This window comes from Sceloporus occidentalis, unplaced genomic scaffold (assembly GCF_023333645.1).
Source record: "Sceloporus occidentalis isolate IW3139 unplaced genomic scaffold, rSceOcc1.0.p SCAF_47, whole genome shotgun sequence".
Taxonomy (NCBI): domain Eukaryota; kingdom Metazoa; phylum Chordata; class Lepidosauria; order Squamata; family Phrynosomatidae; genus Sceloporus; species Sceloporus occidentalis.
The window spans coordinates 7,251,832-7,271,883 of NW_028317027.1; the positions used below are offsets into that span (position 1 = coordinate 7,251,832).

The window sequence follows — 20,052 nt, forward strand, 5'->3', positions numbered from 1 at the left end:
TACAGAAAACATGGTAATGCACCTCAAAGTCCTATTTTAATTATTTTGGGTATTAGTTCATTTTAAGGGTTTTAATGACTTTTTTTCTATTCTTCTTACATTTTTCTGGACGTCCTTCTTCCTTTATAGTATACTGGGGAGTTAAGCAGCAATAATCAGTAGTATTAATGCAACTTATTCTTAAAGGAAATCCTACATGGCCCAGCTTGATGGCTCAAGTTTGGCATATGATACAAGTCCCATGTAGCTGCACATCACTGTAATGATTTTTTATTTTAAACACAACTATGATCATTAATTTTGTGTCCCTTAGTTGATGCCTAATTAATTGTTTTACTTGTGTTAAAGATGGGGGCCTCAAATTGTTGCCCCTCTTTACTTCCCCTGCCTTGCTTTTAGTTCCATAAGGTCAATAAAACTCTTACAGTTATTCTTGACGCCATCAAGATCTTAATTCTAGTGGTTGCGTCACTTCTAGCACTTTGCACCAGAACTGCTCTTTATACACAACCCCCAATGAGATTAAGTTTGATTAATCACCAAAAGATTAGCATAAAAATATGGTTTTTGGCACTTTAAGTTTGCACTCAAGTTGCATTGAAGTTGTAAGCACAACTTTTTCCTTCCACCATTTAATGTTTAACTGTCAAGTGATATTGATTTGCGTAATAAAGACAGGCCTTTATGAATATGTGTAATTTAAAAAAACAGTTTTAGTTTTTATCCAAATACCAAACCATAAAAATGACTTGAGGCACATTATTTATGGTCCTGCATCTTGTCGTTAATCAGAAAGCTGTGTGGGGAGAGAGTGATCAATTAGATTTAAATAGTAAAATCAGCAGTACCATTCCTGTAATGCAAAATGTAATGCCAGCCTGGAACTAACATGTTTCTTTATTCACCTTCTGGAAACAAACCAAATGGAAATACTGTACATCAAAAGGCATTTATCTGTAATAAAAGGCTATACAGTGCAGCCATTGTGTATGCATCACAAGTGTTTCAACTTGTTCTCACACAATTTCTTCTGCCAAATTAGCAATGACATTCTGCAATGACAGTTAAATATGAAAGCGCTTTCTTCCGAAAAGTAAAAGGTGACTGCAAAGGAGTAAAAAAAAAATATAAAAAAACAATAAAAAAAACCAAACAAGCAAGGTATTAACTTGTCAAAAACTCAAGCTGATATTTTAGGTTATTTGAAATGCATTACTGACAGTCATCTGAGGGTAACTTTAACGTCTGCTGATGCAAGGGGAAAAGTACATTAACAAGTAATAATAATTCTAGATCGATAGCTCATGCATTTCCGCATTACAACCACTTTATCATATTTCAGAATTATACACTCAGTCTTAAAGTTAAATCCCTAGGGGTCTTGGCAAGATTTATCTGCCATGAAATTAAACGACTGTTCAAGGTCATCGGTTAAGTCTGATCTGTTATAAGTAATTGAAACAGAAACTGCTGTGCAACAATGACACCTGTTTTAACCTTCTAAATGCCTGAAGGCAAACAATACCATTATGAAGCGATGGGTTGCATGTTTAATTGAATAATGTGCCCCTTTAAACACAGTAGTGACTATGACATATTGTGTCTTTAATACCCAGATCCAGCTTAAAACGTTGAAGGCAGCTTGTCTTGGTGCTTAAAAGCATACAGACTACTAATTATATTCCATTTATCAACTGTGACAGATCCCTGGCAAGAATTTTACCGAGCATTGTGACTTGGTTTCAAATAAAGTTAACAATACACTAGCATTTGAAAACAACAAAATCAAAGACACTAACATAACTGTAACCACGCAATGCAAAGGTTACTATTAAATTCTGCTTAAAAAGGTGTAATCATGCACGTCTGATAAATGGAAATATATGTAAAATTAGTGGTTATATATATTGAACGCCGTCTGCGTGGGCGTTAAAATAACGAGAAAGCAAAAGGTCACTTACTTGGGGGCGAGTGTAATTGTATTCCCTTTAGGTAGAGAGAAATCAGCTGACTCTTGACCTACAATTGTTGCATTGTACACAAGAGGTTTGCTGCTTGGGTTTTTCAGACGGACCTGTTTCAGTAACATAAAACCAAAAAGGTCAGAGTATTGATCAGTGGTTGTATGTATGTGCCAGCCAAATGAGACTGAACATTTGCAATAAAAAGCTTAACAGTCAATCCCGGAAGCCTGAACTCAGGTCATGAGTGTGTGTGTGTGTGTGTGTATATATAGATATATAGATATATATATATATATCTATATACACACACACATATACATATACATATACATATACAGCACAGTTTATCAAACTCTTTATTAAGCGTAAATACATACTTAGTTGGTAAAATCAGTACTGCCTCTACATTTTGTTCGATATATTCTTTTGAAAGGGAAAGTTTGGTTTGACTGAACCAAATGGGAAATAATTTAAACGTAATAATTTACTATTTCAGCATCGCTCACAGTGATATTTATCAGTAGGATCAAAAACAAGTAGAAGAGGATCACATTCATTGTATGGAGCAGTTAAATCCAAGCAAAAAATGATGGGCTTCATTAATGTATTTATTTAATTTATTCATTTTAATCACCTGTCACTTGCTGTAACATTTGTAAACTATATTGATTCTAGCTGTTATCTCTGTGAGATCGCATAGTCAATTTAAAGGGACTGTTCAGAGTCCAATTAGCATATTTAAGTTATTTGTAATAAATTCATATGTATTCTTTAAACATGTAGGGAAAAAATAAATGGAATCAATGAGAGCACTTTCTGCACATGCATTCAGAGGGCTGGCCAACAATATATCGAAACGTTATAACTCAGCCTATGTAAGGACAGCGGAAGGCAACCTATGCGTTTGGCATTAACCCCCCTTACCTGTCTTGAGATGTTCTCATGTAGAGCACCATCAAATGAAACTGTTTTCTTAGGCAAATATAGAGGGAGTTTTTCATGCAAGTAGACGCACAGCATAAGCATCAGAATTGGGTTTGGATCACAGATGTCAGTCGCCTTATTCGAGAAAAGATTGGAGAACACCGCATTAAAAACCTTTTTATCTAGGAATTTACAATATGAACATTAGAAGTGCATCCCAACTATCAGTTGGCTGCTTTGCATTAATTCTAACATAGTGATTGTGCATTGTCTTAGGATGATAATTGTGCTTAAATACAAGTAAATGGTTGCACGTGCAAAGACACCTTCTTCAGTACACACAATTACAGCACAACTCTGATCTTCAAAACTATGAGTCTTTAGTAACTGACAATGTTCCAGCGTGATACCGTGTCTTCTCCACAAATACGCAGATCGTCGGAATTGTTTTAAAGAAGATGTGTTTCATACCATAATCACACATAGTAAAAAAAAAATGAAGTATGCAGACATTTATGCATTTAAGTCATAATGAAATTATGTTAAGGGATCTTAAAGGCTTTACATTTAATGTTGTAGTCTGGCACATAAGCAGAACTAAAACCTTGAAATAAGTTTATTGAGTCTGTTCTAGAGATCTAACACCATACATTAAACAGTGACAATGATCTCCTTGGTGGAGTAATCTAAATTTCAAGGGGTTTTATGAACATTTACTACATATGAATACGGATAAATGTATTTAAGTATCATTACATTCATAGGCTACAAACAGGTAGCATGCGCTTCTGCACCCTCCATGTGCCTTTCCAATACTTTTAATTAACTGATTATGTTTTCATTATATTGCTGATATCCTCTCTCTACCTTGTAGTTTGTATTTATCACCTGTATGTCGATGTCAAGGTGGATGGTCCGTAAAGCATTGGCGAAAATCAGGCAATTATGCAAGCATTCTTCAGCAGTCTTAGGGTTGGTGTACATACAGGCAAAGTGAGTTGGTATCTGCACACAAAGAGAGCAACAAAGGAAATGTAAATACAGTATTTTCTTGGAGAAACGAAAAGGCAGAGAAAAGCTACAGAAAAGAAATATTACTAAAAATGGTACTTACTAGATACGGACAGTATGCTGCCACCTGGGCAGAGAGTACAAGACCATCTAACAGATCTTTGTCGAAGTTTATTACCCATCTTGTCATTGGTATACCACCTAAAAAAAGAACAATAATAAGGTATGATAATCATATTTTGTGATTTCATAGCGAATCAGACTTTATGCATAAACTCCATGTATACCATGTGCCACCATAATTTAATAGGCAGAGAAAACAGAAACAATAAACTAATGTCTGCTAATGTCTCTTCCTCTGTAAACCTATATACCAGATACACCACTCAACCAAAGCATTTTCCCGGATACATTATTATATATTTGCAGTGTTAATACTAACACTGCAAATAAATGTAGTAAGAATAAAAGGACAAGCAATCAACAGTATATACTGCTAATACATATCACATTACTTCTCGTGAAGGGTGATATTTCCAATATTGTAAATTTGAATATATCTAGAAATACACCATGTTGTTTTTGTGAGCAGTAACACATCATGTTCAATGTCAATATAATCATTAAACTAGACTAAAAAAAGTAGATAGAGGCATGGTGGCATTCATTAAACATTGTGAAAATGTATGTTAAAGTTAACATACTAAAATAAAAAAATAAATGTTAAGCCTAAACTTGGAAACCAATGGGATCGTGATCTCTGGATGGGGTCCCCAAAAGTACTGGCACAGGCACATCACTGGGGCAATGTCCTCTGCTTATCACTCACCAGGGACCTGGTCCCCAGTCTCACCCTTAGTTACTTGTGTCAGTGCCACCCAAGTCATATGCACTTTCCAAACATATACTGGACCTCAGGAGTCTACACTGTAGTCAGTATCCCTGACTCCTTGTACATAATCTACTAGCCCTGCCTCTTCTGAGCCACCCTGTAATGTAAAATAATTACTAAAACTACCCTTTATTGCAATTGGAGTGCTTTTGTGGCAATCATTGGCTGTGTCAGACATGGGTTACTTCCGATAAGGGACATTCTAGAGCACTTGTAATGATACTTTTAATAATGCATGTGTTGCTAGCTAGAAAAAGCACCTTTAATTCGTATCTGATCAAGATAATTCTAGCTATGCTTTTACTGCTTCCAAGATAAACATGGTAACAAGTAAGCCTGCGGTGTGACCTCAGACAGGCAATACCATTTGGAAGCTGAGACATTACGCTTTCTTTAAGGAGCAGCTAATTACAGGCATCTGGCAAGAACATCTGAAGCGCCTATAAACTATCCTAGAGCAACTTCCATTCTTTTAACGCTGGAACACAGGTTTAATTTGCTTTTTGTTGATAACTGCGATAAGGCAGAAAAATAACAAAGCACAAATAAGTAATGTTCTCAATTTGTTCTCCACTTAAACCTCTGGTGTTAATCTAGATGCATTTGTTGTGTACGACGTGTCACTAAAAGCACAAATAAACACAACCAAATAACTGTAAGTTCTCAGATGGATAAATCAATCTTCTGAAACATCAAAACACAAAGGATTTATACATTTTAACTTATTAATGCATATTACCATTTTTCCACTACATAAGGGGCATGTAAAATAGAAACAGAAATTATTTGTAGTCACATCATTTGAGTTTGACATCTCATGTAATTATATATATTATAGTATTATATAGTTATATATATTATAAAATATAATATGTATGGGAACATGACTTTTTTCAAAGTTTCCACCAGTCTTATACATAACAAAACACCATGTCTTTTCTGTGAAGCAAGCTACAATATCACAGTGCTTATGGTTAAGGTATAATCAATAAACAAAAAACATAAAAAAGTTACATGTATAATACTCAGTAACAAAGGGAACAACATGTGTAAATCATTCACCTTTTTCACAATTCTTCCATACTATTTTTCTCATCTTTTCGTAGTGTACATTAAGACAAGTAAGAAGGATTCTTTCGGAAGTTGAGTATATGTTGCTTGATAATGGCTCAGAACTGATTTTTGGCATGGATTCACTTATAATGTTACTACTGCTCTTCTTCAGAGGTAGAGGAGAAAGGATCAGTACCTTAAGAGCAAAGAAATGGTATGTATGATCAGACAACAACATGTTAAATAAACATTTTTCAGAAAAAAAACCCAATAAAAACAAAACTCTAATACGCAGGTATCGCACATACTGCCATCCTACTATTTACAGGATCCCTCAAGTGTGTGAAAAGAGAAATTGTGTCCTTCAAAAAAACATGAAGGCATGATCACATTTGCCATTCTTTAGCATGTGCATTAATATGAACAGAAATATGACAACATCAATAAGAGTGTCTCCAGAACACACTAGAAATTGAAATGGTGTACATGAAAAATACCCTCAATCATTTCCTTGATCACTGCCCAATCTGCAAGTTTGGTAGAGTTTTTTCTTTGTCTTTCTTTATAGCCTACTATTTTTAAGGAGAGCTAGTCCAAAGATGTGTCTGCCATGCTTGTGCCTTCTTAGGTGAGTTGAGACACACAAAACCCAACTGGGAAACCGAATTTCGTCAAAAAATGCACTATACCTATAGACTGTATTCACATCATGTTCTGCCAAGTATCAGCCATATCATTTGTCTATACTCTGATATCTTAAATAATATATTTTTTGCTCCTAAATCAGTGCAATTAATATAGAGCCCAGGAGAACATAAAGATGCAAAGTGGATTTATAGAATATAATTTACAGTCATTTATCGTTGGATGGAAATGCATTTTGATAGAGCTTCTTTATGTTAATTTGGGTTTAGTATGTAGTCCTGCCCACCTGGGGTCAATTTGTAACAGGAAAGAGAGCAGAGAAATGGCTTTAAAGTAAAAGAGCGAAAACTATACACTATATATAAACATAAACATTTGATAAAAGGAATGAAAACTACAAAATTAACTTGACAAGTTTAATTGAGACAAGTATAAAATATAGTTAATATAAAAGTATATACGTCCTTACATCACAAAGCATTACCTTGTATATCTGGAGCAATACATCCGTCCATGACCGTTTACTCACAGACATAAATGTGTTACTGTCGATCTGAAGTAGATCCCTGTCTCTGGGATTAATGGTCTTCTTATCAGGATACTGCAATTCTTTAAGCTGGATCTTAAAAACATATATAAATATGATTCAGCACAGTATAAATCTACATCCGATATAGATAGGATATTCACATATTCTGTATTAGAAATAATTTACTCAGCGTAGGACTAGTAAATGGGCTAATGCAATTTTTACACGTATCTATTGCCATACAAACTATCTATATATTATGAGGTTCATAACAAGAATGTTTTGCACATGCTTGTATGAGAAAGTCCTTTTAAGCAGTAAAAATGTTACCTTAGCCTTATAACTTAAACTGATGAAATTAGGAATATAAACCACAGAAAAAGTAAACAAAATGGCTGCCTCCTGAAAGACGCCAATATTATTTCAAGTGCCAAGCAAAAGATTAATCACAAAAAATACAATTTGATACTCAATCAATTAATATTTTTTGGTATAATTTGTTATTAAACTTATGTAGACACAATGTGCATGGTTTAATAAAAAAAATTGCAGTTGTGTTGTAAATGATGGAAATTATTTCAGTCATGAAGAAAGGAAGGAAAATATTTTAGATGACTAGACACAAACAGATTTCCCTTAACACACTTTAGCTTTGATTGAACATCAATAATAACATCAGACCCATTATATGGCAGCTGTGATAGCGGTGTTATTATATTTTATACAGGAATTGTGGCCTTTTACAGAGGCCCTGAATATAGAATCAGTAAAATTGGATCCAATAACTCCCACTGATTGTAACAAAGTACGGTGCGTGGCACTCTGAAGCCTCAGACCTCAATGACTCAACAAAAATTCTAGTCATCTCTCACGATAAGTACAATGGAAATAAAGCTTTATCTCCGGCGTATAATTTATAAAGGCTTTTAAGAAGAAAATTATCGAGCAAAGCAAGTGATTATAGAAATTACAGGACTCCTGAGTATTAGACATTTTTGGCCATTATTGCACGTGAAATAAAAAAAAGCATTGCAAGCACCATCTCCATAACACTGCAATGTAAAAAAGGATTAAAACCAAAAAACGATTGGTATACATATTACGCCGTACCAATTTGTTCTGTAGACAAGGAGAAACATTATTAATCAACATCATTGTTGTCCTTGTTAAGGCCACTAATATATCAGGTGCTCTAACATTTTTATGTCAGCTCTAATTAAAAGTAAATAAACATTTCCCAGAAATTTGTTATTACTGCAAACTGGCTATCAGCTTATCTGTTCTGCAAAGCCTAATTTGTTAATATTTACACTGACAGTAATATGTAAGCAGAATAATAAAAAATGATGCTACAATAACTTGATTTTCAAGGATGCCAGAGTGTGACCAAACTTTGTCATGGTATGTTTTAAGGACTCAAATTTATTATTCGAGAAAAGGAAATCGGTTTTCTGCCCCATGTTGGTGGATGTACTATACAATCTTAAGTAAAATGCCTCACAAGAAAAGCAAGAGTGTGTATTAACCCCTTCGTGACAAAGGCTGATTTTACTTTTTGTACCCTTCGTGACAATGGCCGTTTTAACATTTATGCGCTGCTCGTGTTTAGCTGTAATTTTTTTTACTGAACCCACAAACATTAGATATTGTTTTTTTCCAGGACAAGAAGGGCTTTCTTTAGATTTGATTGTATCATATTATTTACTATTAAAAAAAGTATAAAATATGGTGAAAAATTTAGAAAAAAATGACTGTTTCTAACTTTTAGTTGAAAAATCTTTTACTCATCTATAAAAGGTAATGAAAAAACCTGCTAAATAGATTCTACTATTTGTCCTGAGTTTAGAAATACCCAATGTTTTTATGTTTTTTTGCTTTTTTCTACAGATTATGGGGCAATAAGTACAGGTAGCGTTTTGCTATTTCAAAGCCATTTTTTCCAAATCTGGTAATTCTTCCCCCCATGTGCCATTTCGGGTATCTTTGAACCCGGCCAATGCAATTTACCCCATCAAGTCATATATTTTTGAAAACTAGACAGCCCAGGGTATTCCAAATGCTAGTATTTTAACCCTTTCCAAGCACTAATTCTACCATCAGCCTTTGTCAAACTTTATGGTAGTAATTTTTTTTGCATTTGTTTTTCCACACACATTTTACTTCAGGTATGAATAAACAGGTATATGTCACTATCACAAAACACCCCAATATGTGTTCAGCAAAATCTCCTGAGAACAGCGATAACTCACATGAATGATTTTGCCTGGCTGTTTGGGGGAAAAAGGGCCACATTTGGGGCACGCGCATTTTCAATGTTGAACTTTGGCGTTTGCCGATCAACTGCCCATGTCCTATTTGGCACATCTTTGAGCTGGGCCATTTCAGTATGCCCAATAAAGCCATATATTTTTGAAAACTAGACACCCCAGGGTATTTCAAATGCTAGTATTTTAACTCTTTCCATGCACCATATCTACCACCAGTCTTTGTCAAACTTTGTGGTAGTCATTTTTTTGCATTTGTTTTTTCACACACATTTTACTTCAGGTATGAATTAAAAGGTTCTCGTATATGTCACTATCACAAAACACCCCAATATGTGTTCAGCAACATCTCCTGAGTACAGTGATACCTTACATGAATGATTTTGCCTGGCTGTTTGGGGGCAAAACGGCCACATTTGGGGCATGCGCATTTTTCAATGTTGAACTTTGGCATTTGGGGATCCACTGCGCATGCCCTATTTGGTACATCTTTGAGCCGGGCCATTTCAGTGTGCCCAACAAAACCATATATTTTTGAAAACTAGACACCACAGGGTATTTTAAATGCTGGTATTTTAACTCTTTGCATGCACACATTTTACCACCAGAATTTTTTCAAAGTTTGCAGTAGTATTTTTTTGTGTGTATTTTTCCCCCACACACCTACTTTATGTATTAATTTACAGCTCCTGGTTTATGCCGCTGTCACACGACAGCGGTCACAGTCCATCCCAAGGTAAGTGTTTGGTGTCGCTGGATGCCTCCTGATCGAGGCATTCCAGCGACACCATTTAAGTTTAGGAGGCGATCGTTGATACAAAGTATGGCGGATGTTGACGCACCGGGGAGGGGCCAGAGATGGCCCCTTTGTGCCGATCATGGCGTTGCTGAATGCCTCGAGGTCGAGGCATTACATCAACGCCGTTTAGGTGCAGAAAGCGAAAATAGATCGCTTTCTGCACCCGTTTAAAGACGTGCTGGTCCTGGCACGTCAATTGACGTTAACGACTTGATTTTCCGTGACGTGCCCGGACCGATAATTGTCATCAAGGGGTTAAAGAAGGAGATTGAGAATGCTAATCTAGGTTGGCCGCTGGAAGCAGAGTAACAAGCTCATTGCCTGCTGATGCCCATGACCCGTTTGGCCCTCAGTGGTCACAATAGGACCCATGCAGTACGGATTTCAGACCCTCACGACCTCACATAGTATAATAGACAAGGAAACACAGGGAAATGGGTAGACTAGAATGGTAACAAATGCCAGCACCAAAGCAGAAACACAGCAATTAATATATAGCAAAGGGATACATAATGCTGCAAGGGGTATATATAGAATATAAAAGAGGGAAAGGATAATAAAAACTCAGGCCAGTAATAAGAGAAAGAATAACATATAGCACTAAAGAGAAAGAGACCAGGGCCAGGAAACAGAAAATCACTGGAAATCACATAATGTACTAGTGGGCTAACATATTATGCACCTTTTATTGATATGTTACAAAGAAAACTGTATCTAGGTAAAGATAATACATGCCATGATTAAAACCAATAATATTTACTGACAGTATCATTTTTTATAGCACAGTGCAGTAATACAATTTGAAACCTTCACAATAGTTTGTGTTTATGCATATAAAATATAAATCGCTTGCTAGCTATTATGGCACAAATCATACCTGTATTTGCAGCCATCTTTTATAGTCCTGTGGTTCCAACAAGAACTCGGGCCGGATATGAGGAAGGAATGCTCCTTGGCTTCTACGAAAGTAACACAGACAATTTGCTTGACACTGCATTAAGTGATACACAACAAATATACAAATTAAATGGTGAAATACATCCTTGGGATACTCAATATAATCCTTGATAGAAATAATTCCTGTTAATTCAGTGATCCACCTAAAATCTTTTTTTTCTGAAAATGAAGCTTACAACTCATTCTCACAAGTAAAAAAACTGAACTCCTAGGGCCCAAATTCACATACAATTTCTAACTGCTAAAATGTGCATTGATTTTTAGAAAGCATTTCTCCAGTATCTCTTTGATAATGTAGCATACTTTTAAGGTTCATTAAATGTTTATAGCTTGCACGATGCTTCATTCACGTCAATTAGTTTGTCTAATTGATCTACCAAAGATTTTCATTGAGCACTAGGCAAATATGTCCACTTTAATTATGTTTTTTTTTTATTTTAATGACTGCTGTCAACATAAGCACAACTTCTATGTTTTTACTGCAAAAGGCAGAAATCGTTGTCAACATAGACACATGGATATTTATTTTTGTCAATCTGAAGGTTAGGCTGTGCTCCAGTTAATTAGTTGAAATTCTTTGACAGAAAAGGAAGATGTTGCCTTTATTTATTAAACTTCTATAGGTTGTGCTTATTTGCATTCAGAATAATTGTGTTGGAACTATTTGTTTAAATACCTGCCACAAATGGAGGCATAAATAGAATTATATCCTTCTATTCAACCTTACAAAGGCTGCTGAAACCAGTCTCCACCAAGTAGGGACAGTAACATAACAAAATGAAGAAACAATTTTGAGGAACAAATTTAAATTGTCGGGGAAAAGTTAAAACTGCTACTTCCATTGTATACACATAAGTTGATTGAACAGATTATACTGCATATAAAATAGTTACATGGGTTTATTTGGTTGTATTGAGATAAAATGTAGGTTTTGAGAAAGTGGAAGATCAACATCAACTTTTTTTCATATCTTAATTCCTAATATATTTTTTTCATTTCATTTTGGTGAGATTCTAATCAATTTGTGTTAATATTTAGACCTTTGTAGATGATTAAGACCAAGAGTGTAAACGGTCATAAATGGTACCATTGTATTAAAATATTTATGTCTTGCAAAGAAAAAAAAAAAATAGAAAAAAAAAACACACGATGGGTCTACTTGTCACAAAATTATAAAAGTTTGTGATTGCAATGGTTTCTGTTTCATGTTCAAGACAAACAAGCGAGTTTCTTACTTGAGGAAGGTGAGCAATGTAGCATGTTGCCAGTGAAGCTGTAGAACTCTCTCTGTGGGATCAGAGGGCAATGACTGGCTTGCAGTAATTCCAGGCAGCATCTGTCCGCTCAGGTAGAACAGCATGTCATAAATGGTTTTTGTCTCTTTGCCCAAATTTATTGTTTTTGTTATTTTTCCTTCAGGTTTCGACAACTGAATTTTGCACACACCACTATAAAATCAAAACACACATGTACATGGAAAATAAAAATCACACAGTATATATTAAAAAAACAGATTACAGACCAGAGTGTTTATACATACAGTTCATACAGATTAAAAGCCATCATTCATTGGACAAGCTCATAAATGCCCTGTAATGGGTCATGATATGACTTTATATTCTATTTTACCTATGACCAAACGCCCACATACAATGGAAAAACAACCACTAGTCTTATCAGCAATTTGCACTATCCATTCATTCACTGTTTATTTTATAGCTCTTTCATCCATGGTATTTTGTAGATGACTACATGGCATAAGACAAAGTTAAACAGGGAAATATAAATGCTACAGTGGTATGTTTCTTGACCCAAGGCTCATCCGGTTCCTGTACTAATGTGTTTTATATATCCTTTGTTTGTTTTTTACCCCTGGCTTTGGTGTTTGGTTATGCATACTTGATCTCTCTTCTGCATCTGACACCTTTCTGGTAGCCTTCACGACAGATTTTTGCCTGCAGGTGTGCTCTACCAGAGTCTATCACATCTGCTTACAAACTTGTTCCTCGACCTACCTGCAAATCACAGCTGTCTCCAGATGCCTCAAGTAGGTTCACAGTCTCTTTCTGGCCCCAAACACTCCAGCTTGGCCCAGCCTTGACAGAGGTCTATTTACTTATGCTGAATTATACAGAGCTAACTCAAACTAACCTAATTTGACTCAACAAACCAAAGTCATACAGCAGCCTAAGGCTGAGATGCTGTTGAGTTCTTCTGAAGTTGAATTCATCGGATGTTGAATTCCAGTGATGTGACATCAAAATGTGGTCAGCAGTCAGCTGTGTTGAATCGGTTAAGTTGCTCCATTTAAGAGAGCCCCACCGAGATGGCTTCAGCAACTCAAGTGTTAGCTTGGTACAACACAACCTTTAATTGACCCCAACACTCAACACAAAATTGAGAAATGTATTACATGCTGTTTTCTCTATAACATTAACACCCCCTAAAACAAGTGTTCCTTCCTGGCCATTTCAAATACATTTAAAAAAAACAAGTACTTGGCCAGTCTGGCACTTTAGAATCATCAGTAGTGTGTTACTGACTCAGCATGTTTCTAACGAGACATGTTACCTCCATAAAGAGTGTGGAATTGAAATTGGATTGCATCCAGCAGCCCATCCAAAGAGACTGAACCACATCTGAACTGCAGTTAAAACTTTCTGGAAAAATATCCCTTCTTCTGTATCTTCTTCTGGGAAAAATGACAGCTCAAATTTATCCTTTGTCCTCTGGAATGGTGGTTTTTCATTATCCGTGTAGCTATCTTCATCTGAAACAAAGATACAAATAAAACACTACTGAATTAACAAGATCTTTTACTTTACAAAGTACATTTTAGAAATTAATTTGCCCAAATATGTGCCTAATATTAAAATATGCATACTGTTATTATATTACATGCAGCCTAATCAACTGATTTATAAGATTTTGGGCAGATTATTTCTATTTTATAGGATGACATTATTAACATCACAGTGAAAATCATGTTCCAGACTGTTACTGTCAAGATAACAGTTATCTGAAGCAATTAAAAAAAGAGACAATGGTTATATTTGCGTTTTATTTGCAATAATTATTCTTTGACACAATATCTATAATCCTCAAAATTACTTAATGTTAGAGTAAAGCTTGGAATGTTTTCTTTACAGATAAATTTGCACACCCTTTTTGATATTGTCCAGCAGTGCAATGAATTAACAGAAGTAGATGTGACTTCTGCTTCTCCATCTGCTCATCAGAAGATAAATACACCCTTCAACAAGCATATGACTGTTTGACAACGGTGCTGTTTTAGCAACACTAATTTTGAGATCATTATTGGTCTTCTGATGATTTTTTTATTTTTTTAATGACAAGTTTTCTCTTGGATGCGCGTACGCTCTGTAAAATGTTGACAGCTTCACTTTATCTTTCAGATTGCTACACACAGTATATTTCGAAAAAAAGGAAAACAGTAAAACAAATTTTACCATTTAGGGTTTTTAAAAAAAAATAATCTATGCTCGACCTTAGAATAGGCAAAGTAAAAACATTCACGATTATAAAAGGAGCATTTACAGCTTTTACATTTACATGCATATTGACATAGCTTTCTGTACAGTAAACATTTTTTCTATCTGCAAATATGTATGTGTATATACACATTATATATATACATATATATATATATATATATATATATATATATATATAATGTATACAATTACTGTTTTGGTAGAGCGTACCTAGAAGTGAAGCTTCATATGTTGAGTTTGTGGCAGCACCAAGGGAACTGGAAGATGTACTCATAGAAGGTGTTTCTGGTACATGACGAGGATGCAGGACTGCTTCTCCAAAGCACTGAGAATTATGACCTAGACATTACAGAATGCATAATTAACATTATTTTGATAGAGAGATATACACTGCTCAAAATAATAAAGGGAACACTAAGATTACACATCCTAGATCTGAATGAATAAACTAATTGTATGACATACTTTTGTCATAGTTGAATGTGCTGACAACAAAATCACACAAAAATTCTCAATGGAAATCAAATTTATCAACCCATGGAGGTCTAGATATGGAGTCACACTCAAAATCAAAATGGAAAACCACACTACAGGCTGATCCAACTTTGATGTGATGTCCTTAAAACAAGTCACAATGAGGTTCAGTAGTGTGTGTGGCCTCCTCATGCCCGTATGACCTCCGTAAAACGCCTGGGCATGCTCCTGATGAGGTTGCGGATGGTCTCCTGAGGGATATCCTCCCAGACCTGGACTAAAGCATCTGCCAACTCCTGGACAGTCTGTGGTGCAACGTGGCGTTGGTGGATGGAGCGAAACATAATGTCCCAGATGTGCTCAATTGGATTCAGGTCTGGGGAACGGGCGGGCCAGTCCATAGCATCAATGCCTTCCTCTTGCAGGAACTGCTGACACACTCCAGCCACATGAGGTCTAGCATTGTCTTGTATTAGGAGGAACCCAGGACCAACCGCACCAGCATATGGTCTCACAAGGGGTCTGAGGATCTCATCTCGGTACCTAATGGCAGTCAGGCTACCTCTGGCAAGCACATGGAGGGCTGTGAGGCCCCCCAAAGAAATGCCACCCCACACAATTACTGACCCACCGCCAAACCGGTCATGCTGGAGGATGTTGCAGGCAGCAGAACGTTCTCCACGGCGTCTCCAGACTCTGTCACGTCTGTCACATGTGCTTAGTGTGAACCTGCTTTCATCTGTGAAGAGCACAGGGCGCCAGTGGCGAATATGCCAATCCTGGTGTTCTCTGGCAAATGCCAAACGTCCTGCACGGTGTTGGGCTGTAAGCACAACCCCCACCTGTGGACGTCGGGCCCTCATACCACCCTCATGGAGTCTGTTTCTGACCGTTTGAGTGGACACATGCACATTTGTGGCCTGCTGGAGGTCATTTTGACACTACGCTGACAGACACAGCAAACCTTCTTGCCACAGCTCGCATTGATGTGCCATCCTGGATGAGCTGCAATACCTGAGCCACTTGTGTGGGTTGTAGACTCCGTCTCATGCAACCACTAGAGTGAAAGCACCGCCAGCATTCAAAAGTGACCAAAACATCAGCCAGGAAGCATAGGAACTGAGAAGTGGTCTGTGATCACCACCTGCAGAACCACTCCTTTATTGGGGGTGTCTTTCTAATTGCCTAAAATTTCCACCTGTTGTCTGTTCCATTTGCACAACAGCATGTGGAATTGATTGTCCATCAGTGTGGCTTCCTGAGTGGACAGTGTGATTTTACAGATGTGCGATTGACTTTGAGTTACATTGTTTTGTTTAAGTGTTCCCTTTATTATTTTGAGCAGTGTATAGGAAACATAATTATGTGCAGTAGTAAAGTGACCGTATTATATTTGAGCCAAATCAGGTCTAAGGAAACAAATATATTGCATGTGAATCTGCAAAAAGCTAAATAGCTACATATTCTCACACCTTCCATAAAGGGTGTATTTTTTTTTTTTAGGTCTATAGCACCTAAAGTATAGTTTTTAACAATACACACCGAATTGATTAAAAAAATAGAAAATGACTAGATATTTTTTCAGCTAATCAAATCTTTTGCAAAATAAATTAAGGTTACCACTTCTCAAGATGACTTGTTGATCTGTGTTATGGTAAGCTAAATGAGGATACACAGTTAGGATACAGTTCTCAGCTACTGCCGCAACTGGAAGTGAAAACCTGAAAGACAGGAGAACATGCTGATATTGGATACATACAACTTAAGAATAGTATAAACCAGTGATTCACAAGGCATAACATAATCGTATACCAAAGACAAACATTTTAACTAAACATTATATACAAATAGTCAAAATATTCTATTGTGTTGCGCAATGATGACCCACAGTAAGATACCCTAGGGCAAGTGAAGTGTTACTAATATACAATTGAGTAAAGGATGAAGGTGACATAGACCATAAACGATTAGAATGTATTTGTGCACCATGCTGTCCCAACACAAAGCTGTTTAGGCTGACATATGTAGAAAGCAGTTAGTATATGGCTATCACATTAAAACCTGTCTTTTTTTCTAGCCCAATATCAATATGGTTTTTAAAAGGCCAAACCTTTTCCACTGGCAGTATTTTGGAGTATATATTTCACTTTGGAAGTTTATTGATGGAGTGCATAACCTAGGCTATATGACTTAATGACGCAGAAATCACAAAGTAAAAATGTTTTATGCCTATGAGTTTAGAACATAGTTTTACATTAGCAAAGAAACACAATCTATCATACCATGTAGCTAAAATTTTCATTAATTGATATATATATATGGAAAAATGTAGTCCACATGGGTTTGTTAAAAAACCGAAACATTGAATCGCCTTCAATGCTTTTTATTCAACAAAGTATCAGATCTTTCTGTATGTTGTTGATTGTCAAATCATCTGCTTCTGTATATACATCCCCATACCCCATATCCCCATACATATATACATTTGAAAAATGGAAATCCCTTTCTAATTAAAAATAGAATTGAAAAGCTTGTGCTGGAAAAAATGATCATCTCCGGTATTCTTTTTATGTTTTATCGAAAAAACTATTGCTATATTCTGATGTTCATCGTTTTATGATATTATTTTATTTATAGTCACTCAAAATATGAAATATGATATAGAGATCTTTTCAAATAGGCATTCTTAGTATCTGAAACATTTTTTTCCGGGCACCAAAAAAAGCATGTATACCTTGTGTTAAGTATCAGACACTGCCTGATCGCAGTCATAAATGTGCCAGCCAGGCTACTGAAAAATCCAGGTTAGTGGTTATTGATTTGTATTTAAATATACAATGGCGAACTGAACAAAAGCAGGATTGATTCTTTAGTGCAATAGAAAACTGTTTGAAGATTAATGATTTCTGTAAGTGGAGACAGGCAGAAGGTCAGACTGCATTCTTGACTTCAATATTGTGTGTCAGATATATGAAAAGGTTTATTATGATTGACTTTTGTTTATTGGTCTTTTTTACTGATCTGAGGTTTTATTTTTTACATTTTGTGTTTGTGTTCAGTAACGGAGAGTTAAAACTTTAAGGCCAGTGAAGGCTAAATCACAGGCATGTGGGTTCATGCTACACTTTTTAAGGTGGGGTCATGGTACGGGCTCTGTCTGTGTCCCAGTATGTGTGTATTTGTGCATATCCTGGCACTTTAAAATCTTTTCTCCCTTAACTTGCTACTTCCACTGGTGTCTTGGCTCCTTCGCTTGTTAAATTTGACCATGACTATTGTTAAAAGAAGAAGAACAGACAAACATTATCAGTACGGGACTGTAAAGAACATTCCATTACTCTTGGTGAGATTACAGCTCTGTCATCTCAGGTTGTTACAACCGCAAGTCCCGCTGTGTGTGCCTGCCTTGCTGCAGCAGACTGATTAATCACACACAGGCGGCAATCTCTGCCTTTAAATATCAAACACTTGCTGGCCTCCTCCATAACCCGAGAAATCAAAGCATAATCGCTTCACGTGCATTTTAACTTTTTGCCGTCTGTACCTACTGTGTAATTAAACTGTTTAAGCGTATATCAATCTGTAGACTTATTGAAATTCTAATCTTTCAAATGCGCATCAGGTATACACATTTCTTTATGCAAATTTGCAAAGATAACACACAGATACAGAACACATCCATTCAATACGACCGACACAAAGCTCAACTTTTCAAGCTAGTTTAGTTTGGGTCCTGAGGTTCTATTAAAACGAGCCCCGAAGATCCGGCCCTCATTTAGGCTTCAGGCTTGGAGGAAAGAAGGTTTCCACTGTGGCCATGCCACTTTTGGTCACGCAAAGACAGGGAGGATTTACCTTGGGTTTCAAGGGTTACAAACCTTTAGTTGTCGATGTATCAGTACTCAAGTGGTGGTAAATCATAAGTCTGGATGGCAGAGGGCCATGAAGTACGTTATTTGGGGAATTCAAATTCTAATTCAACAACTGTTGGTTAATCAATGCATTGGGTTTTAATTTTTTACCAGTTTAGCCTAGGTTCCTAAGTAAGTCACAAAAAATATACTGTTTGTATAAAGAACAGTAACTATCAGTAACATATGTTTTAGGGGTATATGACCCGTCTTATTTCCCCATACCTCCCTCAAGTAGAACATGGCAAATTTTGCCAACCATACCCATGAGTGGGCAGCATATTCCACTTATGATGCAGAAGTATCTTCATCATGTCTGGTTACCCACTGGCCGTTCATGAATAAAACAGTACGGGTATATAATACTGTCACAAACTTGTCAAGGGAATAAATACTTGCCAGATGCATGTGCTAACTACATGACATTCCACCTTTGACATATATATTCAGAAGATTGCATTTTATAAAAGCTATTGCATATGTTCCATAGAACAGGATAACATATTTTTGGACCGGTTATATTCCCAAATAAATTTATACATATATATATATATATATATATATATATATATATATATATATAGCTATATATCGATATAAATATATATATATATATATATATATATATACATACATACATAGATACATATATATATATATATATATATATATATATATATATATACACACTGTATAATATAATATAGCCCATCTACGATCATCTTCATTTTTTTGATTGCAAACAAACATACTATAGTGAAATAATAAGGAAATCAATCCACAGCATTCTTCATATATGGAAATGCACTCCCTATAAGTAAAGTTGGGTATCTTGAATGATGAGCAATCTAAATGAACCACAAGATTGATAGTCTGCTTGCAGTAGCCCCTCAACAGCTGGTGTTAGCTACGCGGTTAGCTACTATTTCATTCCTATTGATGTTAAAGACTTGAGAAACTTACAACATCTCAGTAAATGGTTACACTGATCTCATGCATTAAATCACATTTACATTGTATTTAGCTGGAAGACATTATCAGCAAAAGACAGATAACCAAGCCAGGGAGAAAAAAAAAATCAAAGCTAAATTAGCACAATGTCCCCAAGTGGTGA

General features: G+C 35.9%; 1 protein-coding gene across 1 annotated transcript in view; it reads right to left on the reverse strand.

Annotated features, from left to right (window-relative positions):
* LOC149289282 (cilia- and flagella-associated protein 47-like) overlaps positions 1–20,052 on the reverse strand; it is a 152,555-nt gene that overhangs the window by 98,676 nt on the left and 33,827 nt on the right. Inside the window, exons 24-34 of the mRNA XM_089490919.1 lie at positions 16,648–16,748; positions 14,764–14,892; positions 13,610–13,808; positions 12,274–12,486; positions 10,959–11,040; positions 6,974–7,090; positions 5,854–6,040; positions 4,003–4,100; positions 3,777–3,893; positions 2,889–3,023; positions 1,962–2,074 (exon numbers count right to left, since the gene is read on the reverse strand). Of these exons, the coding sequence (XP_089347045.1) occupies positions 1,962–2,074; positions 2,889–3,023; positions 3,777–3,893; positions 4,003–4,100; positions 5,854–6,040; positions 6,974–7,090; positions 10,959–11,040; positions 12,274–12,486; positions 13,610–13,808; positions 14,764–14,892; positions 16,648–16,748 (1,491 nt within the window). The remainder of the gene's footprint in view (positions 1–1,961; positions 2,075–2,888; positions 3,024–3,776; positions 3,894–4,002; positions 4,101–5,853; positions 6,041–6,973; positions 7,091–10,958; positions 11,041–12,273; positions 12,487–13,609; positions 13,809–14,763; positions 14,893–16,647; positions 16,749–20,052) is intronic.